General features: G+C 41.3%; 1 protein-coding gene across 1 annotated transcript in view; it reads right to left on the bottom strand.

Moving 5' to 3' along the window:
- FGF12 (fibroblast growth factor 12) overlaps positions 1 to 22,456 on the bottom strand; it is a 579,275-nt gene extending 556,819 nt beyond the window's left edge. Inside the window, exons 1-2 of the mRNA XM_020964792.2 lie at positions 22,316 to 22,456; positions 21,905 to 22,232 (exon numbers count right to left, since the gene is read on the bottom strand). Coding sequence (XP_020820451.1) covers positions 21,905 to 21,917 — 13 coding nt within the window. The 5' untranslated portion in view covers positions 21,918 to 22,232; positions 22,316 to 22,456. The remainder of the gene's footprint in view (positions 1 to 21,904; positions 22,233 to 22,315) is intronic.
- Positions 22,457 to 22,675: the final 219 nt, after the last annotated feature.

Below are 22,675 nucleotides of genomic sequence, written 5' to 3'. Positions count from 1 at the left end.
ATTCTCTTTGTGTTTCCTGTGACTAAGCCCCCAGCCTCATATCTTAATCCAAGAAAATGAGTCCCTACTTATCAGTGAGAAAACACTGATTAAACACTTACTCAGTGCCAGTGATTTTGCTAGGTGTTAGGAATACTGAGGCAAGACAAGCACACTGGTACCTGAGGCATCATGGGAATGGATTACAGCTTTGCTTCCCCCCCAAGTTTTTGTGGGGACTATAATCTTGTCCCTGACACATACTTTTAGGGTTCCATTAGCCCATTCTGGACCTCTCTTCATTTCTGGATTTCCTGGTACTGTCTACTGCAAGATTAGCTCCCATCGGCTGCCCAACCCTTACTTCCTACGCATCTACAGTCTAGGTTTTGCTCATCCCCTGCCGAAGCTGTCCTGGGGCCAACCAAACTCTAGCTTTGATCGATATTGCCTCTGGCTGAATTATTCGACATTTAAAGACACCCTGGGCTGAAAAAGAATCTCTCAGCCCTTCCTTCCTGTGCTCTCCCAATGACTGATCTGGGCCTACGTGACCAAGCACAAATCAGTGAGAGTCAGCAGAACTTCTCCAAGGGGCCCCTCTACAGAAGAGGGGCCTTGAGGTCACCAGCATGGCAGGGAATGTCGTGCTGCCAGGGGAGGGCTCAGTGACACTAGAGTGAACCCAGAGCTCCCCTGGATCCCATATTATCCTGCAAGGACACCGAAGACAGAAGAGGTTCTGAGAAGGACAGACTGAGTTCTTAAAAGCCATGGAAAACTCCAGTCAACAGACAAGAGGAGGGAAAGAAAAGATGTGGTGGCCAGTGGGCCAGGACAGTAAAAGATCACGATTTTCAAATTTCAGCAAGTCAGAGTGATCAATCACTTCCTTGGCCAACATTTACATTTCATTTTCATACACAATTGTATGAATATTAATACTATCAGTCATTCACCAAGCATGTATTCAATGCTCTCTGTAGCACTTCATTAAGTGAGTCAGGACAAGAACTGACATTCACCTAGAAAGTAGCTAGCTTGCATTTACATAGCACTTTGAAGTTTGCAAAACCCTCTACTTACATACGATATCTTATTTGATCCCAGTAGCAAGCCTGGGAGATAGGTGCTATACCCATCTTACAGAAAGAGGTAAAATGATTTGCCTAGGGTCACATAGGTGTTCCTGACTTCAGGTCCAATGCTGTATCCACTGTGTCACCAAGCTGAAAAATGCTTGTATGCCTTATAAGTGTAGTTATCTCCATTTCACAGATGAAGAAAAGATAAAGTGTTTCATGCTCTGTCACATGACCAGGAAATATTAGGGCTGAGATTCAAACCTATATCTCTGAATCTATAACCAGTGGTTCGTTTGCACAATTTGGTTTTCTCTATGCAACACTGCATAGTGAGGAATAGTTTCAGAGGAGTATGGGTATCCTTTCATACCCAAGACACTGCCCAGAAAAACTTCTGTTCTTTACCACTGAACAAGGCAGCCCCAAAGAAGTCAAGTACCAGATAGTGTATTGTGTACTAAGAAAGCATGGATGGGAATTCTGTCTGTCCTTCAGGCACAGCTCAAATAGCAGCTCTCTAAGAAGCCTTCCCTATGTCCCCCTTTCCCTTCCCTCAGTCAGAGTGAGAGTCTTCTTTTTCCTTTCATAGTCTTGGGCTCACATCTTTTATACAGGTTCCATTCAGAATTTCTGTTATCTGGCTACATGGCTAATCTCCCTAGCTAGATTACAAATGGGGGCAGGACCCATGTCTTCTTTGTTATGGTATAGTGGGCATCCCTGAACATAGGATAATAGGAACAGGGTAAGCCATATCACCCCATTACTTTTTCCTAGACAAGTTAGGAACTCTGTTGACAATATGAAAAGGTAGCATGAATGTCAGGAAGACAAAAAAAAATGACTTAGGAGGAGATGGCACCAGCCACTGGAAGGTTCCAGAAAAGCTTCAAATACAAGGTTGTATTTGAGATGCATTGTTTGCCCTTCATTCTCGAAGACAACCATGCCATCAGAGAGCTGAAGCAACAGAGACCCAAGTGTGGAGACAGTTCACTCCAGGGTTGGCCATGGCCAGTGAAAAGCCACAGAGATGGGAAACTAAGTGCTATGTGAGGAACAGACAGAATGTCATTCTATGGAAGAGTAATGTACGAAGAGGCTAGAAATGTGGGTTTGAAGCATTATCCTAGATGCAGTGGGAAGCCATGAGAGCTTATCGATTGGTGGTTTGTGCTAAAAGAAAATAACTTTGGAAACTAAACGGGGTATGAACTAAAATACAAAAAGATCAGTCAGGGAGAGCCACTAAGAGGCCATTGAAATGGGCCAGTTCATTGGGCATTCCCACCTGTGCAGCCTTAAAGGAAAAAGCAAGTCAAACCTGCTCCTTCCCTGGGACTGTGAGGAATGGGGCCTCTGTAGGTCCCAGGATGGAACCCACTAAAACAGATGTGATTGTAAAGGGAATCTTGCTGGAGATCAGAGGGCATGGGAATCAGACCATGCTACACCTGGCAAGTTAAGTAAAGCCTGTGCATATGAGACATTTCATTAACCTGTGTGCTTTCAGGGTAGCTATGGCCCCTTTAAAGGAGCAACACCAGCCAAATTCTGAAGTCTCCAGAGGAAATGGGGGAGATATGAAGAGATTTTTTTTTTAAAGATCCTACTGGGAGACCAGGTCTAAGTGACCAGGGTTTGGGGTCTGAGTAACTCCTGAGCTTTACTGAGATCTCTTTCAGTACTTGTCACAGGTCTTGTGAGTGATATTTTGGTTGGGGGGGGAGCTGAAGTTACAGAGAATTCTAAATGCAGCAACTCCCTCTAGGAGTGAATGCACATCAGCAGCTGTTCTTCAAATTCACAATCGTGTCGAGTTGTCTGGCAGCACTCAGAAGGTGCGTGCCATCCCCAGGGTTGTGCAGATAGTATTTGTCAGACTTGAACCCAGGTCTTTTTGGACTCAACAACTGGCACTCAGATAGGCAATAGCATATCCTACAACTTGGGACTGACCTAGGGGCTGGATCTTTGATTCCCCTGGCATAAGGAACCTCCCCAGCGAGAGAAGTCATTGTGCTGATGCACATTAGCCCTTTCCTTCAAGTCTTCAGGGGTTTCCTGGGGGCCAAGAGTGAAGCCCAGGGTCAGTCAGCCATGAGGTGTCAGAGACAGGATTTAGAATTAGGCCTTTCTTTCTGGCCTTGAGGCAGCTTCCCTACCTGCTGAGCCAGGCTACCATTGACAACAGATGCTTAATAATAGATGTTTGCTCAAATTGAGTTTGTTGCATCTAATATTAATGTAGATGTATATGTTTATACACACACACACACACACACACCCCTCAGCTCTTTGTGAAGAGAACCAACCTACAAAGTAAAGTCAAAGTCAGCTGCTCAGTTTGCCAGTCTTCATATCTACCCCCCATCTACTTGCTCAGGTATGCAAGCAGAAAAGGTCAGAGCCAAGAGGTCTTATTCAAGTTTCTCCAGTTTTTCTCTGTGTCCAGTCTTGGAAAAAGAATAACCAGAAGACTATTCTTTTCTAGTGGAAGTAGGAAAGGAAAGACCAAGAAATGGGGGTGGCAGTGGTGTTAGCTCTAGGACACCACTCTCCTGGTCAGTAGGAATCCTAATGTGACTTGAAATGAATGGAGAAGAGGAGCTCTTTAGTGAAGATCAGCCACTCCAGCTCCCTTGTTTCTGGCCCACTATTCTTGAAAGGAAAGCCTGATAGACCACAGAGAAGATATAGAGGGCAGGGGCTCCAGTGAATGCTGAGTATCTGAGGAAAGAGAACCAGTGGTCCTTGAAAGAGGCACAGACTCAGGCTTCCAGCTGAATGGTATTGTTCCTGACCTTGTCTTTCACCCCTCACATACACTCAACAGTATGGTTTGTCTTCTCACACTATGTACTCAAAATGGCTCTTTTTTCTCCCTTTCTGTCTCCACTCCCAATGCCCTTGCTGGAATACTTAGAAGCCTACATACCAATCAAACACTTATCATCATCTTCCTGGCCTCAGAGACAATCCCCTAGATGAGTGATTCTGATCACTGTCAGAAAAGCATACTCCTCCTCTTACTCTGCCAACCAGGTCACGTCACACCGCTGCTCACAGCTCACAGCTCTCCTTGGCTCCTGACCACTGGCCATGTCAACTGAATTCAAGCCTTAAATTTGCCTACTTGTAACTTCCACCCACTGAGAGAAAGACAGAGAAAGAGACAGAGAGAGACAGAGACAGAGACAGAGAAAGACACAGACACAGAGAGGCAGAGAGAGAAAGAGAGATTTATAGATATTTTACTAGAACACCCTACTAGTTCCATGACTTAGCAAGCAAAGCTACAAAATCCACCACATTCTCTCTGGTTCCTCACATTTGTCTTTCTGGCTAGAAATGAGCCGACCTAGGCCTTTGAATTAGAACAGCTGAGTGTCAAGTCCTCAAGAAGTTTTGTCTTAAAAATATGACATGATAAAGGAACTTGGGAGCCTGGGAGTCCCTTGTAATATATCAATGAAATCAAAGAGCTAGTCCCTTTCCCTATCTCTGCAAAGTGTTCTGTAAATTAAAAAAAAACATATCACAAGAGCGTTAAAGCTCTTAAAAATATCACAAAAGTTTTTTGAGGGTTTTTTTTGGGAGGGCAGGAAAACTGTCCCCTTTCCACAATGGCATGTGGACATTAATTCAGAGCAACCTTGCACTATTTTTAATATGTCATTTAAGTTACAGCTCAAAATGACTTACCAAAATACTCTCAATATTCTAAGTATAGGTTTATGCATGTATGTATATTCTTATAAGCAGGAAGTAATATAATCACAGGATTTAGTAAATGTGTGATTACAAGGTATCAAACTAACTTTAAAATTTCAGCCACATCCTTCATCATAGTTGAGCAAGGTCTTTGAGTGAATCAGAAGAAAACAGTATTACTGGCTGAGAAATTTAATTATCTATTTCCCCTGGGGCCTTGCATAGCTCAGTACTAGGAAGTTCAAGCCAGAATAGTCACAAGAGCAGAGGTATGTTATGAATGAGACCTCTATGGGGAAAGCACAAGAGGAAGGAATTTCTCCCCCTCTTTGGATTGGCCATGGCAAGTGACAGTGACTTGCGCAAGAGAAAATACACCATCAAGAAGTTTGAGTTCAGTGATTCAGTAGGGTTTAAGAAACAACTGAAGAGATCAACTCCAGAAAGACACAGATACAGTAATTTAGTTATTCAAAGGATGTAGAACCTTTGAGTTATGGGAAAAGAGTCTTGGCATTGGGTAACTGAGCCTGGGGATCAGCTGAGCAAGCCCACCCACCCAGATGCCCCCAAGAAGAGCTGGACAAGTACTCTATGAAGAGAATAATGCTTCTGGCACCTGAAGTAGCAGGAGTTGTGATTTGCCTCTGACCTAATGTTGAGGAAATATATGTTCCTTGCAATAGGTTTGTGCCCACAGACACACAGACAAACAGATAGATAGACAGATAGATAGATAGAGATAGATAGACAGATAGATGATTTATTAAATATATATCATGTTCTGTGTTGAAGATACAAATATAAGCAAATGAGATGGTCTTTCTCCTCAAGAGCTTACATTCTAATAGAGGGAGCTAACACATATTGGAAGCATTAGAGGAAGGAAAAGTGGCCAGACTGGGATGGCTGGGAGAAGGTATTGGACTGAGAAGAAAGTCTAGGGGAGAGGAAGATGAAGCAAGACTGAAGTCCTTCCCAAAATGGTGAGATCAGGGAGAAAGTCATTAGTGAGACAAAGAAGGCCCCACGGTGGCAGGGGAGGGGGCGAAGACAGTGCCTAGAGGCAGCTGAGTCAATAGTGCCAGTGGATACTGTGTGTACCTGCAGGACAGTGTGTCCCACAGGTTTTGGAGGGATAGTAGCTATTTTGTTATTATTTCATCTTAGTAAATGCCTTGGCTAATATCTAATTGTGTCTGCTGTATGATTGGGAAGGGAAAGCATACCTTGAACGGTAGAGGAGAGGAAGTCATGAGCTGCCCAGGGATCAGGTATATTCTGGGGACTCAAGCTAGACATTCAAGTACAGATTGGGACAGTAATCCATAGGGGATGACAGATGTGTGAAAGTGGCATATGGTCTACTGAACACAGATGACTTCAGAGTCAGAAGACCTGGGTTCAATGCCTGCTTCTTCTATATCCTAGCTATATGACTGTGGGAAAGTCATTTAACCTCTCAGTATTCCAGGAACTCTCCAAGACTCTAACCTTAAAAGAAGCATCCAGGTCCCTCTTCAGTGGGAGGTGAAGCTACTCACATGTATAGGATACAGAGACCAAGGAACTCTTTTCTGGGTCTGTTTTAGAGGGTGCACAATGGACTAGCTTGCCCCTCAGGTCCCTTCAGCTTTTCGATCTTATAGTCAAATACCAAACTCTTAGTCTGAAGGAGTGCAGGCCATCATTTATAAGACACAATACCTCCTTCACTGTCTCAATGTCCCAGTCAACAAAAAATGTTGTTGTCGTTGTTGACGTCGTGTTGTTGTTGTTGTTTGGGGAAGGCATTCCTGCCCTGTAGTGTTTGCTTTCAGGTCTGATTTCTAGACTCTAAAAGAGGCCTGTTAAGTATTGTTTTGATTCTGTTACTGATGACTGAACAATCTGGGTCCCCAGGGTGTTTAGCAGCACCAAAAAGTACCATTTGCTGATTCTTAATTAAGAAGTGAAACTACGAATTGAACACACACAATACCTCACATGCAACTATTAGCTGAAGACAACATTCTCCACCTCTCCACAAAGTGAAAATCCCCTGTTTCTACATCTGCTGTTCACTGTAGACAATAGAAGCATGGAAACCTCTCCCAGAAATGGAACACAGGGTATTAGAATCAAAGACATATTCAGGCAACTTCACTCCCAAATGGGTGTGGAAATGAAAATAATCCTAACAAGATTATCCAACTCATGGCCACAGGCAGCTTTTGTGAAGGGTGATTTTGCATGGATCATATATAGGTCTATTTATTTGTACGAGGTCTCTCTGATAGCATCCCAATTCCTATTTACATAAATATTTTCTATGACATGTTTCCATGTTGTCTCTCTACCAGCAAGTTTCTGGAAGGTACACACTTTTTCATATTTGCCTTTGCATCTTCATAGATCGAGTGTTACTCATTATCATCAACATTACTTTTTCTGAAGAATTGTTGAAGTTGATGGTCATCCTCAGGCATCAGAGAGCTACATATTATACACATATAAGCTGAAAATACTTTTCTAACCAAGAATAGTGCAGAAGAATTGGTGCAAAGGATGTCATTGGAGAGACGTAGGATGAAAGAGAAGACCAGGCAGTCGTACAGCAAGCAGAGAGAAAATGGCTTCATAACTTGTGTAAACCATAAGCACCCATGGGATGTCAGGAAATTGAAGGGAAGACTCTCAACATATTGAAGTGACCTCTTATGGAGAATTGACAAAAAGATATTAACAATGGTCCAGTGGGATGAGCATACATGAGAGGGCTGCAATCTACCTCACTGAACAGAGTTCACATTGAGGAAAACCAGCAAGAAAGCTCAAATCCCATACATTTGGCCAAAGATTTGAGGTTTCCAAAGCTCTTTACACACCTAGCATGTGTAAGCTTCACAACAACTTTAAACTGGAGATATTAAGTGGATTGTGATGTTTTCTCGCTTTTTTTCCAGATGAAGATGTATGTTCAGTTTCATGGTGACAGCTGAAGGTGCTGAATTTGAAGGGAAGAATGCCAGGTTCCTGTCCAACCTACAGCACTCACTAGCCTAGTGACCTTAAGTAAGTGTCTCCATGGCTCCCTCTGCATGAAGTTTGGTAGGCGTTTCCAGGAATTCTTGCTCAGGGGTAAGACTAAAAAACCTACATTTTGGGGCACACCTGACTGCATGCCAAGGGAGGGGGACACCTGCCTGTCAGTCTTGGCTTTGTCATTAACCAGCTCTGCAGCCTTGAACAGCTTACTTCTCTGGGGCTCATCTTCCTTGCCAATAACATGAGGTGCGCTGTACCAAATGATCTCTAGGCTGGTGATTGCTGTAGCATCATATGACAATAATACTTGTAGTAATACAGTTAAGTATTTAATATTTAAATAGTTAACATAGTTAAGTCACTCTTATTCATGGAGACAGCCAAGATTAGAAGAGGACAAGCAGCCATGGAGGGGTTGTGAGCCCTATAGTTGACACAAACATGCACAAAAGGAAGATGACATACCTAGCAATGCCTATAAAGATAGAATACTCTGACATTTACAGAGTTATTTACATCCATAACCTATGAGTATGACACAAAAGGTTAGTCTTGGTGACCCTCCAAAGCTACATACACAGGATGTATAAACACCTCTCATCAGAATGCCATTTGCAAGTCTCCCACTTCTGACCTAACTGAACTATGAACCAAACAATTACCAAGCACTTAGTAAACACCTACTATATACCATTGTGCTTAACAATAGAGATATAAAGCAAAACAAATGGCCCCTGTCCTCAAGAGCTTATATCCTATTGGGAAGATAACATGAACACATATAAGTAGTGTGAAGAGAGTTGCATTGGAAGTTGAGCTAATGTTTTATATTCTTTGGATTTTAAACTGGGGTGAGGGGAAAAGATCAGGATCCTGGTCTGTCACTACATGGCTTTCCTTAGCAGTAAATGCATTGCCATGACAATACAGCCTTGGCGAAGATGAAGAATTCAGGGAAAATTGTGAAGACTCATAGGAACTGATAGGAAGAGAAGTAAGGAAGAAGGAGAGAACAATTCACACAGCGCCCATGAAAATGCAAGGGAAAACAACACTGGGTAGTTATCCAAATTCTGATCATCAATTGAGATTGCACAGGACTGACAATGAGCCCCCTTGATCCTCTAAGCTGAGAAGTGGTGGATCATAGGTGCTGAATGAGACACGTGTCGTCATACATGGTAAAGGCCCTGATCGGTTTTACTTAACTGACCTCTTCTTGTTACAAAAGACCGGTCTGTGAGATCAATGCGATTGCAAACAATTTCAGAGAATTGAAGATAAAACTTGTTATCCATATCCTGACATAGAAGAGATGGACCTACCTTTTTTAGACATAGCAATGAAATAATTGGCTTTACTTTATTATGCATATTTATTATAAAGGCGCTCTCTCTCTCTCTCTCTCTCTCTCTCTCTGCTTTGTTGTTAAATTGGGGGAGAGGATGAAAAGAGGGGAAAAATGTTAATCAGAAAAAAATTAAGCTTAAAAAATGAATAAAGTTTTCTTTTTTTAATAATGAACATTTGGTATTAGGAAATAATTACAAGTGAACATTTTAAAATAAAATGGTTCCATTTATTTTTTTAAACCCATAGCCTTACAAAGTCCTTTTGACACTTCAATAGCTAAGTTCACTGGGCCTGGCTCCAAGGCAACCCCACGTTTTATTTCTGCCATTCTGTCCTCATGCCTTTCTACAACAAGTGGTGTCAGAGAAATGACAGAAAGAGCAAGAAAACCTTTGAAAAAGTATGGAGGCAAGCATATAATTGTAATCTGTTTACCTCCCTGCATGATCCCTGAATGCAAATTGTCCCTTTTATTTCCTCCTGTAGCCATTCTCCAGAGGGTTTGGGGCAAGCCAGGCAGAGGCTCTTGCCATTTCTGGCAGGAACAGGGTCACTATTTATTCTGTAAATACTTACACATGTCTATCATCTCCCCATTTAGAATGTAAGCTCTTTGAGAACAGGAATGAGTTGCTTTCTTTAAAACCTAGCACAAAACATGACACGTAGGATGTATGTAATTAATACTTGGTGACTGATGAATAATTTCATGATGCTAATCTTGCCAATGGCCACAAAAGAAAATCTAACATCGCAAGAATTCCCCATTTCTACAGGAAGGGGAGCCAAATCGCATTTACATAGTGCTTACTATATGCCAAGCATATAAGTGCCTTACAAATATTACTTCACTGGGTCCTCACCATAACCCATCAAGATAGGCTCTACCATTTTTCCCACTTTATAGTTAAGGAAACTAGGGCAAAAAGAGGTTGTGTCTGAAGTCAAATTGGAACTCAGGTCTTCGTGACTCCCAATGTTCTATCCACTCTGCCACCAACTGCCTCTACGGGACCACAGTTGGCACTTTCTACTTTGCATATTCTATTACATAGCTTTAATATCTCCCATTATATAATGTACAATATATGACATTATATCCTGCAAAGGTCTGCCTTGTTTTATGCAGCTAACATATTTCTAAAATGTTGTACATGAAATAGAGTTTTAAAATTATGAGTCCAATTATCAATTCACTGTGGATTGCTATTTAAAAATTAATCCCTCAATGAACCAAAGCCTGCATGGTAAGCGGCTTCATTTGTCTGAACCTTATTTTCCTCATCTGTAAAACAGAGATTATAATACCTGTATAACAATAACTGTATTGTCTACCTCACAGGGATGGTGTGTGAATCCAATCAGATAATGTATATGAAATCACTATCAAAACGTAACTTATTGCTATCAACATGCATCTCCTTTCTTCCTTCAAGCACTTTGGCCCTCCAGTCAGTAACGAAGAGAGTATTTAAATGTCACCCAGCATTAAATCATCTCTTTTAAGGAAATAAATTATCATTTAAAAATGCAATAACCCAATGACCACTCCAAAAAGCTCCAAATACATGACTTGAATTTCTATATCCCAATTCATTGGCAGATGTGCCTCTATGTAGGTTTCTAACTTACCAGAGATGTCGATGACGAGTGTGAAAGGGCAAAGCCGCCAACTTATTGTACTTAAAATTAGTGAATTTTGAAATATAGCCTTACTTGTTTAAAAAAAAAAGACTACTATCAAGCATTTTTTTTTAAATTTTCTGCAAGGATAAACTATAAAACACTTGAGAATCAGTTTCAAAATATTGGTCTGACCCTGGTGAAATTGAACAATGCTGTTGGTAATTGATCATTGAGCTTAGTACCTAGAGTTACTCTCCTCTTTCTTGGACAGAAGCTTCATTCATTAATCTCCATACTAGGCTTGTTTCTGTGTCCTTCTGTGTTTGCCTGAAATACCATTCCTGATTCACTTGTCATCAAGACATTCAATCATCAAATAGAGTCATTATTCTGATAGCAGCATCAAAAACAGCAAAAATGCAGGGGTGGGTGTGGTTCTTTCATGCTTAAATTTATAGTTAAGAATACAAAATTAGATACAATGTTTTTAAATAAAAAATAGAGGAAAGAGTTCTTTCACTTTTAAATCTATGGACAATATGAAACTAGAGACAATTCTTTTAAATAATGTATTGCTAATGGTGAAGGAGCAGAAAAAGAAAAAAAAAACTTTCCCTTGCTAATTATGTCAATAAAGCATTCAGCATTTTGGATTGCTCTACATATCTCTTTCTCGTGTGTGTGTGTGTGTGTGTGTGTGTGTGTGTGTGTGTGTGTGGTGTGTGATTTGTTCTTAGCTTGCACATTCACCAAATTAACTTCACATGTGACTGCCTGGAGCACAATGATGCTAAGCTGAATTGTAAAGGAAGAAATGTGGGGCCTGGGAAAGGGATGTCAAGGAAACAGCATGTTCAAGACTTTGAATAAACCCACCCTGGGTGGGTCAGAGAGGGTGGAGGCTTCACCCAAGACCCAGATGTGCTGCTGAGGCTTGAAGATGAAAGTACCAGCTCAGACATGGATCTATCAAGTAAGTGCCTGAGTCCATTCTACTATCTCTGGTCAATGACATGTCCACAGAGATGTCACTGAGTTCTTTTCCAAGAACGGACAGAGAACAATTCCAAATCCTCTTCTCCCTCAGCTTTTGCCCCAAGGCTTGCACAGGTGGATTTTAGAGAAACCCCCTGACATCTGGCAGTTCTCAATAGCCCACTAGTTTAAAATTAAAAAAAAAAAACTGTCAAGTTTTTGCCTCCAGAGTTTTATGAGATCTAAAGCAGGAGGTCACCTTACGGGGTCAACCATGGCTCTCAAGGCTCGTGGAAGTCATTTGACTTGCCTAGGTTTACAAACCTCACATCACAGCTGTAATTAGATCCCATGTCTCTCCTGATTCTGAGCCAGCACTCTTTCTACTATATCAGTGACAAGCATACAGTTACTATGTCACCTGATACAAGCTCAAAGAAAATCATTGAGAAGAAGGCAGACAAATGTGAGACTGCTTCTATAGAATAAAAAAGGAAGAGAAGCTTTAAGCATTAGAAAATAATACAGGCTCCATTAAAAGCCCTACAAGCTGCTCAGGCACTCATGGTATCTGAGCACTGATGTGGGAATCCAGAGACTTCCCTTCCAGGCCCAACTCTCAGGATTAAAAGCTACTGGACTCCAAATATGTTGTGCATAACTTCACATACATAATTGAAATCATATCGCTCGCCTTCTCAAAGGGTGGAGAAGGGGCTAGAGGGAGGCAAGAATTTGGAAATCATATTCTTAAAGAATGTAAAATGTTTTAAAAGCAGCAGCAGCTTCAGAACTCTCTAGTCTTCATTTCCTCATCAGATGAGAGGATTGGGCATGTTCTCTATTTTTTTTAGCTGTATGTTATTTAACTCTATAATAATCATAAGAGATGCAACATAATTCATTTTATTACAGAAATTAAGATATGTCCTATTTGGAATTATGTCCCTTGAAATCATACCTAGAGCTGGGAAGGATTTTAAATGCCCTAGTCTTAGAATGATAGATCTGGAAGTAGGAGTCACCTTACAGATCTTTAAGCTCAATTTCTTCATTTTACAAATAAGGAAACCGAGACATAGATAATTTAAATGATTTCCACAAGGTAGCACAAATAATATATCATACAAGTGGGATTTGAACCCAGGTCCTCTGACTTCAAATCCAGCATTTTTTTTTCTATTGAGCTCTGCTTTCTTCCCCTAGGAGATAGTAATTATTGACTAATAGATAGATCCATTGTACAAGTAAAATCCTGTACTTGCAGCAGTCCATGAAACTGGCATAGGTCCCCACAGCATTTTAATATTCTATGTGCTTTTCATGAGCCAATGTGCTTCCTAAAGAGTGCATAGATAACATATAATCATATTATCTCCTTTTAAATTACTTCTAGGAATGTTTTATATGATTGCACATGTATAACCTACATTGGGTGGTTTACTGTCTTGGGGGAAAGGGGAGTGAAGGAGAGAAGGAGGGATAGAATTTGGACCTCAAGAATTTAAAAAGTAAATATTTAAAGACTTTTAATATGTATTGGGGAAAATACAATATTACATATTAAAAGAATAAATTCTTTCTAGGGTTACAAGAGGTAATTTGCATGTTACCTGCTATCTTCCGCATGTATTTTTTTTCTATAAAGCCCTAAAAATAGAAATATGGGGCAAATACAGTTTTGACAAACATGGAAATATCAAAGAAGTATCAAAATGAAAAGTACCTGTATAGAGGTCACTGTTTGAGTATCCCCATTTGAAATTTTCCACATCTTCACAAATGGGTCAATTCTGCAATCATCTGCATGAAATTATCTTGCATGCAATGAATGAGCACACTTTACTACATGCTTGAGCTTAAGGGAAAACATCCCAGCATTTCACATTGCCAGGAGATACCTTAAAGCCCAACAGCTAAATCTCTGAAGAAGAAAGAAGGGACTTCACAATGATACTCATGGAGTTGATGAAGAACTCCCAAGGCAATGTTTGCTTAGGCTCCTGAAGGTTCCTGGCCTTTGTGGGGATGTCTTTTTCATGATTCTAGTGAGTGGCCATCATGACATCCCAGGTTAGGTTTATGTTTTAGGTCATGTTATTTGTTGTAGAGTATGAGAGAAGGCAGAGGATTTCTTCAATCATGCTATTGGTGAATGGATAATATGCCATTTTCCTTTCTAACTTGTAAGGGAATCCTTAATCTGTTTACTTAGCTTTCAGAGCACACTAGGGAAGCTTCTGGTTTTTCTCTGCAGCCTGCAGTTAGCCTCTGCAGACAGAGTTTCTTTTGAAGCTAATGTCAGCTCTGCTGGCAGGGAGAAAAATGAGAATCCAACCATAAAATGATAGCTCCCCTTTACTTTTTTGATAAAAACAATGCATCACCTTTGGGGACCTTGAGATGTGGTATCCTCTTCAGCAAAACCCCAACCAAACTCTGTGTTATATTTAAGAAAGAAGTTTTGGTTTTTTTTTCCTTTTTTCCCCAAAAAGGTAACAAGTATCTTCTGAGATTGTTTCAGCTTTCAAATCAATCTTCTCCCACTAACTGGCTATATCTACCATTGCTTGTGGAGTATGTGAAGAGTCCACATTTTGGAGGCAAGGACAAACAACAGGAACAGATAGAAGTGGGAAAATAACAAAGATAAAAGATCAGATTTAAAAAGGAGCTAAAAGTTAAGCCTAATAAACATTCCATCATGTCCTGAGCAGAAGAAAGAATAATAAAGATTCCATGATGAGGACAATGGAGTGGACAAGCATTTTCTGGACAACCAATATGAGAAACCCATAGTCAAAGTACCAGGTGTACTTTTGAAGCACCACAGCCTCACTCTTCACCCTTCACAAGATTAGATCATAGAAGAACAGATTCTGATTCAGGTAAAACCCTTGGAGAATATCCATCATGCTGACCAGGATAAAGGTCTATCATGAATCCAAAGATTGGATCCCTCCCCTAAGCTTGGCAGCTCCCTGCCAAAAGTCATGGCCAACACATCCCAAAAGTCCCAGGTTTGAAGCTTGCCATAAAGTTTGGCTCTTCATCTCCAACCTTATCCTAGAATGTTACTTACAAATTCTTCAGTTCTTTTACTGTAACAAAGGAAAAATACATATCGTGTATCACAGTGGCTACAGAGCTGCTTCAGACTTGGAAAGACCTAGGTTCAAATCCAACCTCTGACACACACTGGCTGTGTGACCCTTGACAAGTCGCTTAACATTTTGATGTCCCACGCAACTCTCTAAAATTACAAGGTACAGAATGGAGGCCTTTCTGCAGTAAGAAGAGAGTTTCCTCATTGGGGATTTCTCACACTGATGAAATAATAGCTTCTGTTAAAAAAAAAAAAGAACAAAATAAAAAAGTCATCAAGCACCATTCTGCTCTTGAAGATAATTATGACAAATTCAAAGAAATTGTTTCTTCAGCTCCCTTTGTCTCTTTCCTGAAGAGTGTCGTGTGTATTAAAACTATCACCTCACGTTAGTAACAGCAGTTCCATTTCTCTGGTGCTTTGTGATTTATACAGCCCTTTGCTCTTGGCCCTGTAGACAAGGAAGTCCAAGAAGAAAGGAGACAGGAGGAGAAACTGAGGTTTGAAGAGGGGAAGTAACTCAAGACTGGGTTCACAGAACTAGGAAATGCCAGAAGTGGGATTTCACTGTAGATCCCAGGCCACCAAGTTGAGTGCTTTAACATCTGTCACCTCCAAACCTGCAATTCATGATCACAACATTCTTAGAAAAGGGATACAGTGTCATCATTTCCATTGTCCAGAGGGACAGAAAAGTGCAATTCATTGGAATCTAGGCTGGAGGTACTCAAAGCCTTCCCATATTGTGAACTGCCTGACACACAAAGAGCTCGCCGTGTTTGCCTAAACAGGCTAACAATAACAACGATTGAAGTCAGTGGTGTTTTCACAGCTCCAGTCCATTTACAAAGTACCTTACATACATTAGCTCTGATAGTTCTTAGAACAATTCTGGGAGCTAAGGAGGGAGTGACTGGCTTGGGTCTTCTCATAGCTAACTCTTGGTCAGGAGCCAGTGAAGAAAACATCGACAAACATTCCATTACAAATATGTTAGTAACAAGCTGATTCTGTGAAAATAGTTATGGGTGGAGACACATCTCCATATTCAACTGTGGTCACCAAACCATTCTATGTAAAGGAAAGAAAAGGCCATAGGCATAGATGTTATGCAGTATTTTAAAGTCTGTCTGTGGAGGTCATTCATTACTGGAATAAATATAATTATAGATTATTGGTCAGCCACAAGAAGTCTAAAAAATTAATGAAAAGTAGAAAAAGAATATTGGATCAGGACATATCTTAGAACATGGAATTTTAGAATATAAGGTAATTAAGTTAAAAGGGATCTTAAGACATATATATGTGTGTATACATGTTTACATACATGTGTGTAAATGTACATACTGCATATATATCCATATATATTCATATATATATATATATATATATATATATATATACATAGAATCTTAGAATATTGAACACAGAATAGATGATATCAAAAGGACCTTTGGAATGTCAATACTGGGAAGTATTCTAGAACACAGAACACATAATGGCTGAGCTGGAAGGGACTATAGGATATAATCATACAATGTCAGAATTCAAAGGAAGCTTAGAACTAAGATATAATATCAGAGTTCAATGAGACCTTAAAAAGAATCCATATTATTTTAGAGCTTAAAAGGGACTTAAGAATACAGATACAAGACATCGGATTTGTCAGGGCACTGATCAGATGCAAAATGTCTGAACAAAGGGGGTGTTAGAAGATTAGACAAATGATGTCAGCATCAGAAAGGACCTTGACATATAGATTATCAGAGGTAAAGGAGACCTAAGTCAGTCAATCATGAAGCAATCATTAAGCACTTACTCTGTCCCAGACATTGTAGTAATTATTGGGCATACAATGGAAGGCAAAAACAATGCCCCTGTCCTCAAAGAGCTCACATTCTAACCATATCTATAGAAAATATACAATACATAAGATAATTTCCAAGAAAAGGCAGTAATAGCAAAGGAGAGGGAAGAAGTGGAATAGTTTGGGTTTGATCTGAGTCTTGAAGAAATCCAGGGCAGCCTCACGGTAGAGGTGAAGAGGAAAAGTAGTCTAAGCATGGAGGACAGCCAGTGAAAATAGAGTGTGTAGGAAAATTAAATTATACAAAGACTGGAAAGGTAGAGAGGGATCACACTGTGAAGGGTTTTAAATGACGTGTGTGTGTGTGTGTGTGTGTGTGTGTGTGTGTGTGTGCATGTGTGTAATCTTGGAAAGAACAGGGAGATATTAAAATATACTGAATAGTGAGGTATCATGGTCAGGCTTTCACTTTAGGAAAATTTCTTTGACTGCTTGGTAGAAAATGGATTGGAATAAGGAGACATTTGATGTTGGGAGATCAATCAAAAGTCTATTACAATACGTCAAGAATGAGGTTATGGAAGCCTGCACCACTGTGATGGCTGTGTGAATGGAAAGGAGATACATGCAAGAAAAGTTGAAAAGTTAGAAGCAATGAGACTTGGCAATAGATTGAAAATTACAACCTTGGGTGACTGAGAGAATGCTGGTGCCCCTGACATTGATAAGTAATCTGGGAAGAGGGTAGGGCTTGATGAGAAAAATAATGAGTTCTGGTTTGTTAGAATGTTGGAACTGAAGGAAACTTCAAAGCATAGAACATAGAATGCCAAAACTGGAAAGATCTTATAGCAAAGAATGTTGGAATACAGAATGTCAGAGTTAGGAGGGACCTTAGGCTCTACAATGTAAGATGTCAGAACCAGACAGGTTCTTAGTACATAGGGCTTTTAATGTCAGAGAAGAAATGGACCTTAAAAATGATCTTGTCCAAGCACATCATTTACCAATAGATGAGAGTAAGGCCAGAGAGAAAATATTTGCTCAAGGTCATAGCACCACAGAAACAACTAGAACCCTGGCCTCTTCATCCTCAAGCTAGGTATAAGTTAGGTATGTGCTTATTACAGGGGCATCATAAGATTAGTCTCTTCCCCACACACAAACACACTTTTCAGTTATTACTCATTATGATGACTGTCTAAGGTAGCCATCATCATCTTTGTGGTGGGCCAGCCTTACCTTATTTTCTTCTAGAGAAGTCTGGTACTTACTAAAAAATGCATTCTGATTGAGCTTCTAATATATAGATTTATGTCATAGGTCATAGATTTATGCCTGATAGGGACCTTCAAGGTCATTTAGTACAACCTTCACCTTACAGATGAGGAAACTGAGGCCCAAACAAATTCAGTGATTTGCCCAAGGCCACACAGGTAATAACCATCAGAGTCTGGTTCCAAACCCAGGTCCATTAAATTCCAGTACATTTTAGAACCTGTAAATATATCCTCCCAGACACAAAATGACACATATATTCCCTCTGATTTTGAACCAAGGTACTGTTCTGGTAAAATTCTAAAGTTGGTCTGCAATCTGAGACAACCAAATTACCTATAAACACCACCACTCCTTTCCACTCCTTCCCAATTCACAATCTTTTATTTACATTAATGTTTCATAAGCAACTCAGTGGGAGATATGGTCCCTTCTCTCAGGAGAGGCTGTGCCTCATTTGAAGAATAAATAGCCTAGAAGACAGGAGACATCAGTGAATAATGAGTGAAGAGTCTCATACAAAAAGGAGTTAAAAATGAATCTTCCTGATCAAAGTAGAGGAGACTCAATGGAAGGGGATTAAGCATAAGCAGATTTGAAGGCATTAGAAAGTCAGTAATTTGGCTGGCCCAAGCCATTTGAGATGCAACTAGATGCCTAAATATGTTATTACTTTTATCTTCAGCTCTTTGTCAACCACCACTGGAGAACCTACAATGTTATGAAGGGTTTTCCTGCCTCCATCTTGGTTGTTGCTAGATATCATAGAATCCCCATCATTGATGTGCTCTGCTCATATCATTGCCAATGGTAACTGATGAACAGACGTTTGTTACGTCATCATCAGTAACAATCAACGAAGAGACAGTTAGGAGACAGAGAATCTAGAGCAGGGGAAAGTTTCTCTTCCCTGAACTCTGTCTCTGAATTGTTTAAGAGCCTCAATTTCTCAGGGACTGCCCATGTGGTAGGCATGTTTTCAAAATTATTCAGCCTTTGAAGCATCAAATAAATTTGAGGGAAAGATCACTTGTGTAATATGTAGGAAGTGTGAGACAATGCACTGCTCATCAAAACAAAGGCTTTTTTGGCCTCCCCCCCCCAAAGGGTGGCATAAAATGATGCACCTTGTAAAATATTAAAGTAAAAATTCAGTGAACATGAATTAAGGTTCTTCAGAATCATTGGAGTTAAAATACCTAGAGAGTTTAGCCAAGTGCTATAAAAAGTATTAGAAACTCCTTTTCTTCTCTTATGATTATGAAAAATGACAAGTATGCGAAATGGGAACTAAGACAAAATGGATCATTACTGCATAGGAAGATAGATATCTGAGAGAAAAAAAAAACCTTAGTAATAATCTAGTCCAATCCCTTCTTGTTACAGAAGAGGCAACTGAGGCTAACAGAGGGAAGTGACTTGCCCAAGGACACAAAGTAGTAAATGACGTATCTTGGATTTGAACTCAGCCCCTGTGATTCCAAATTCAGCATCCTTTTTCCTGCATCACATTGCCTCCGTGTCTGTCTTTTTTTTTAAATAAAAAATCCTGTTTTCCTAAATTAAACACTTGCTTATGTTTGGACCAGACCAAGATTATATTATATTTTTCAATTCTGTTTCAGAATTTCAGGAAAATTCAAAATTCTTAATTATATATTTATATTTTATAGTGTTTTCTAGTATCGCATTTGAATTTATGCCACTGACAATTACTGTTACAGTATTTAAAAACAGCATGTGAGGAAATACTAGAGAAGAAGAATGTGAGAGGGGGCTTAGGGGTATGGTATAGGCTGGTGGTAAGATAACATGTTTTTCAACACATGCTGACATTTTTGATAATGAAAACTCAAACTCTTTAAGTAGGACCTGATGAATTCCTTTAATGTTAGAGACCAAGATAAAATACCTGATCATTCTCCAGCTGAACTGACTCTGTTTGGAGCTGCCATGTTGCAGAATACACGAATTAACACAAACCCTCATTCTGTCTTTGGGCACATTCATGGGGATCTGTTTTCAAAGGCACCAAAGCATTTGGTCTGTTTCAAGTTTCTTCTTTTCCTTTTGACCAATGGCCTGCTTCACGCCTGTGTTTCTGCCTCCAGAGTTTGTTTGGTGTTCCTGATCCAATTCTGCAGGGCAGAAAACATGTCTTGGAAATTCTCTTTCCCTTTCAAGCTTGAGAGTTGAACACAGCAATTCTGCCCTCACCACTTTTTGATGGAAACCACTTGGAGTATTCATAGACATGAGGTATATTTTATGGCCAGACAGAGGAAATTCACTGCTACAAGGCACACCCTCTCCACATGACCACTCCAGGTTGGACAGTGAGGTATAGTTCATATTAAACTTGCCAAATACTGTAGTTCAGTGGCCAAATAACTGATACCCCCACTACGTATAAATATGTATATATGTTATTATAATAAAGGTAAGATTTCTCTGCAGTCATTACATTTATGTTCCAGAATGTCTGTCAGAAGTCTCACAACGTTTTCAAGCAGAGAAAGGCTTTTCTAAGATACAGCTTCTCAATTTCGAATGTATTTGATAATACAAGAAAAGATACCTCTGTGCGTGCATATGGATTGACCCTAAAAATGCACACCACTGCCAGGGATGCACATGCTCATCAGTATACTCTAGCTATTTTTTCCCCAAAATTAATTGCTGAAAATTCCCCACTTTTCTAAATCATGTCTAGCCAATCTTTACCTTTTTTTCCCCAGCTGGAATTACTTGCCTGGGTTCAAATACATCTAAATTTATTGATTACAGATTAATAGGAACTGCAGCCTCTCTTGTATACTCAAATACCCAGTTTTCTCAATCTACACAGAAACAGCTTTCCCTATTCCCAGCCTCAAGAGGCTCCCATCATGATTGACACGCCTGGTATAAAAATAAAGCTAGCTTTAAATATAGTTTTAGGCTTGGGTAATGCATATAGTTTGAGAGAAGTTGACATCATTTTCCCAGTTTCTCCCTGAATTCAACCGACCCTCCATTCCCTCAAGACATTCCAACCAAGTCTGTTGCATATTGGTGGGTGTTATGAGGAGGAGGAGCTGAAGAGAGGGTTAATTCCAAATAAGCCAAACATCACAACTAACATCCTTTTAGTGGATATGAGCCATAAATCCATGTCTTTGGAGAAAAAAACAAAAATCTTCCCATCTCCAACCCCAGGTGAATGTCTTTCTACATACATGAGACCGATTTGTGACCAGCAAGTCAATGAGTTCATACAACATGTAATAATACCGAGAAACTGCCGAGCAGGATCGGGAACTGTATCTCCCCCCCCCCCCTTTCTGGAGGTCGGTGCAAATGCACGGTGTTCAAGAACACAATCCCTATTTGTGTTGCAGTATGGTGAAGACACAGCTACTCAGCTGCCATCTCCATTTCGGGGGGGGGGGACCTCAAATGGAAACGTTTTTAAATAACAATAAGGAATTTCAGCTGAAAGGCTGCAACAAAACCTGAAACCGCTGGGGTGTTTTAATGCGTACCCATCCTTCCAAATGTAAAGGAGCACTTGGCCAAGATTTCCCCATACCCTCCACCTCCTCCTTCAAGTCTCCCCCCCGCCAAACTCATCTACTTCCCTACGCAGCTTACGGCAGAGGAAGGAAGCCTGCCTTCCTGCCAGCCAACCAGCCAGCCAGCCAGCCTCACTCCAGAGCTGCGGGAGTTGAGAAGGAATCGCCTGCCGCCTCCCCTCCCTGTTAACACTTTCCTCTTGCTGCTGCAGCAATGGGCCCGACCCGACAGCATCCCCGCCTTGCCTGCTTCCCTGCCCGCTGCTTCTGATGCTGCCGCTGCTGTTAGGGACCTCCCCTGTCCGGCTAGGCTCAGCTGGGCCACTGCAGTGTGCTCGCGCCCCCACACACCTGGCCGGCCGACCTGCTGGGGAGTCCCCAGGCCCCATCAGTTACATACCTTTGCTCTCCATCTCGGTCCCTCTGGAGTGTCAGGAACTTCAGTACAACTTGCAGAAGACGAGGCCCCTTTGGGATCGCCGGCAGTCCCCGAGCCCGGGACTAGAAGGACGAGGACGAGGAGGAGGACGAGGACGAGGAGGGCGAGGGCGGGAGGGCACCGGTGCTGCTTTCTTCTTCTGGGGCTGGTTTAAGGATGGGTGGATGGATGGACGTCTTAACCCTTGGAGCTGAAAGAAAGCCCCAGAGGACACTGAGTCCAGCTGGGGCTGCTGCTGCTGTTACTGCTGCTGATGCTGATGCAGGGGGAGAAGGAAGGCGGGCTGCACCTGGGGAGGAAGGGCTTTGTGTTAGGGAGGGGGCCCTGGGCTTGCTGGGGAGCGCTTGTGCCCCCCGAGTGTTCCAGGTTTACCTGAATGGGCAGCAGCTGCTGGGAGCCGGAGCCGGGATCTGGGAGCTGTCCGCCAAGCGTGGTGCTGCCGCAGGTGGAGTGGCAGATCAGCCCACTCAGCTGTGTTCAGGCTCGGTCCTGATTTGCATAGGCGCGGCGCGCATGCGCCAAGCGGCCCCCTCCCACCTGCCTGCCTCCCTGATCCTCTTCGGCCCCCCTCCCTTCCCCAGTACCACCGGGCTGGTCCAGAACCGCTGCTCTCGCAGCTTGGTCACAGGGAAGCGCTGCTAAAAATAAACACTGGACCGGATTATCCTCTGCAAGCCAGGACGTGGATTGGACTGAGCCGGAGTCTTTGCCAAGCCTGGGCTCAGGCGATTT

This window comes from Phascolarctos cinereus, unplaced genomic scaffold, assembly GCF_003287225.1.
Source record: "Phascolarctos cinereus isolate Bilbo 61053 unplaced genomic scaffold, phaCin_HiC Scaffold_7;HRSCAF=346, whole genome shotgun sequence".
Taxonomy (NCBI): domain Eukaryota; kingdom Metazoa; phylum Chordata; class Mammalia; order Diprotodontia; family Phascolarctidae; genus Phascolarctos; species Phascolarctos cinereus.
Note: the sequence above shows the minus strand (reverse complement) of the source record. Positions and strands in the feature narration are given on the sequence as shown.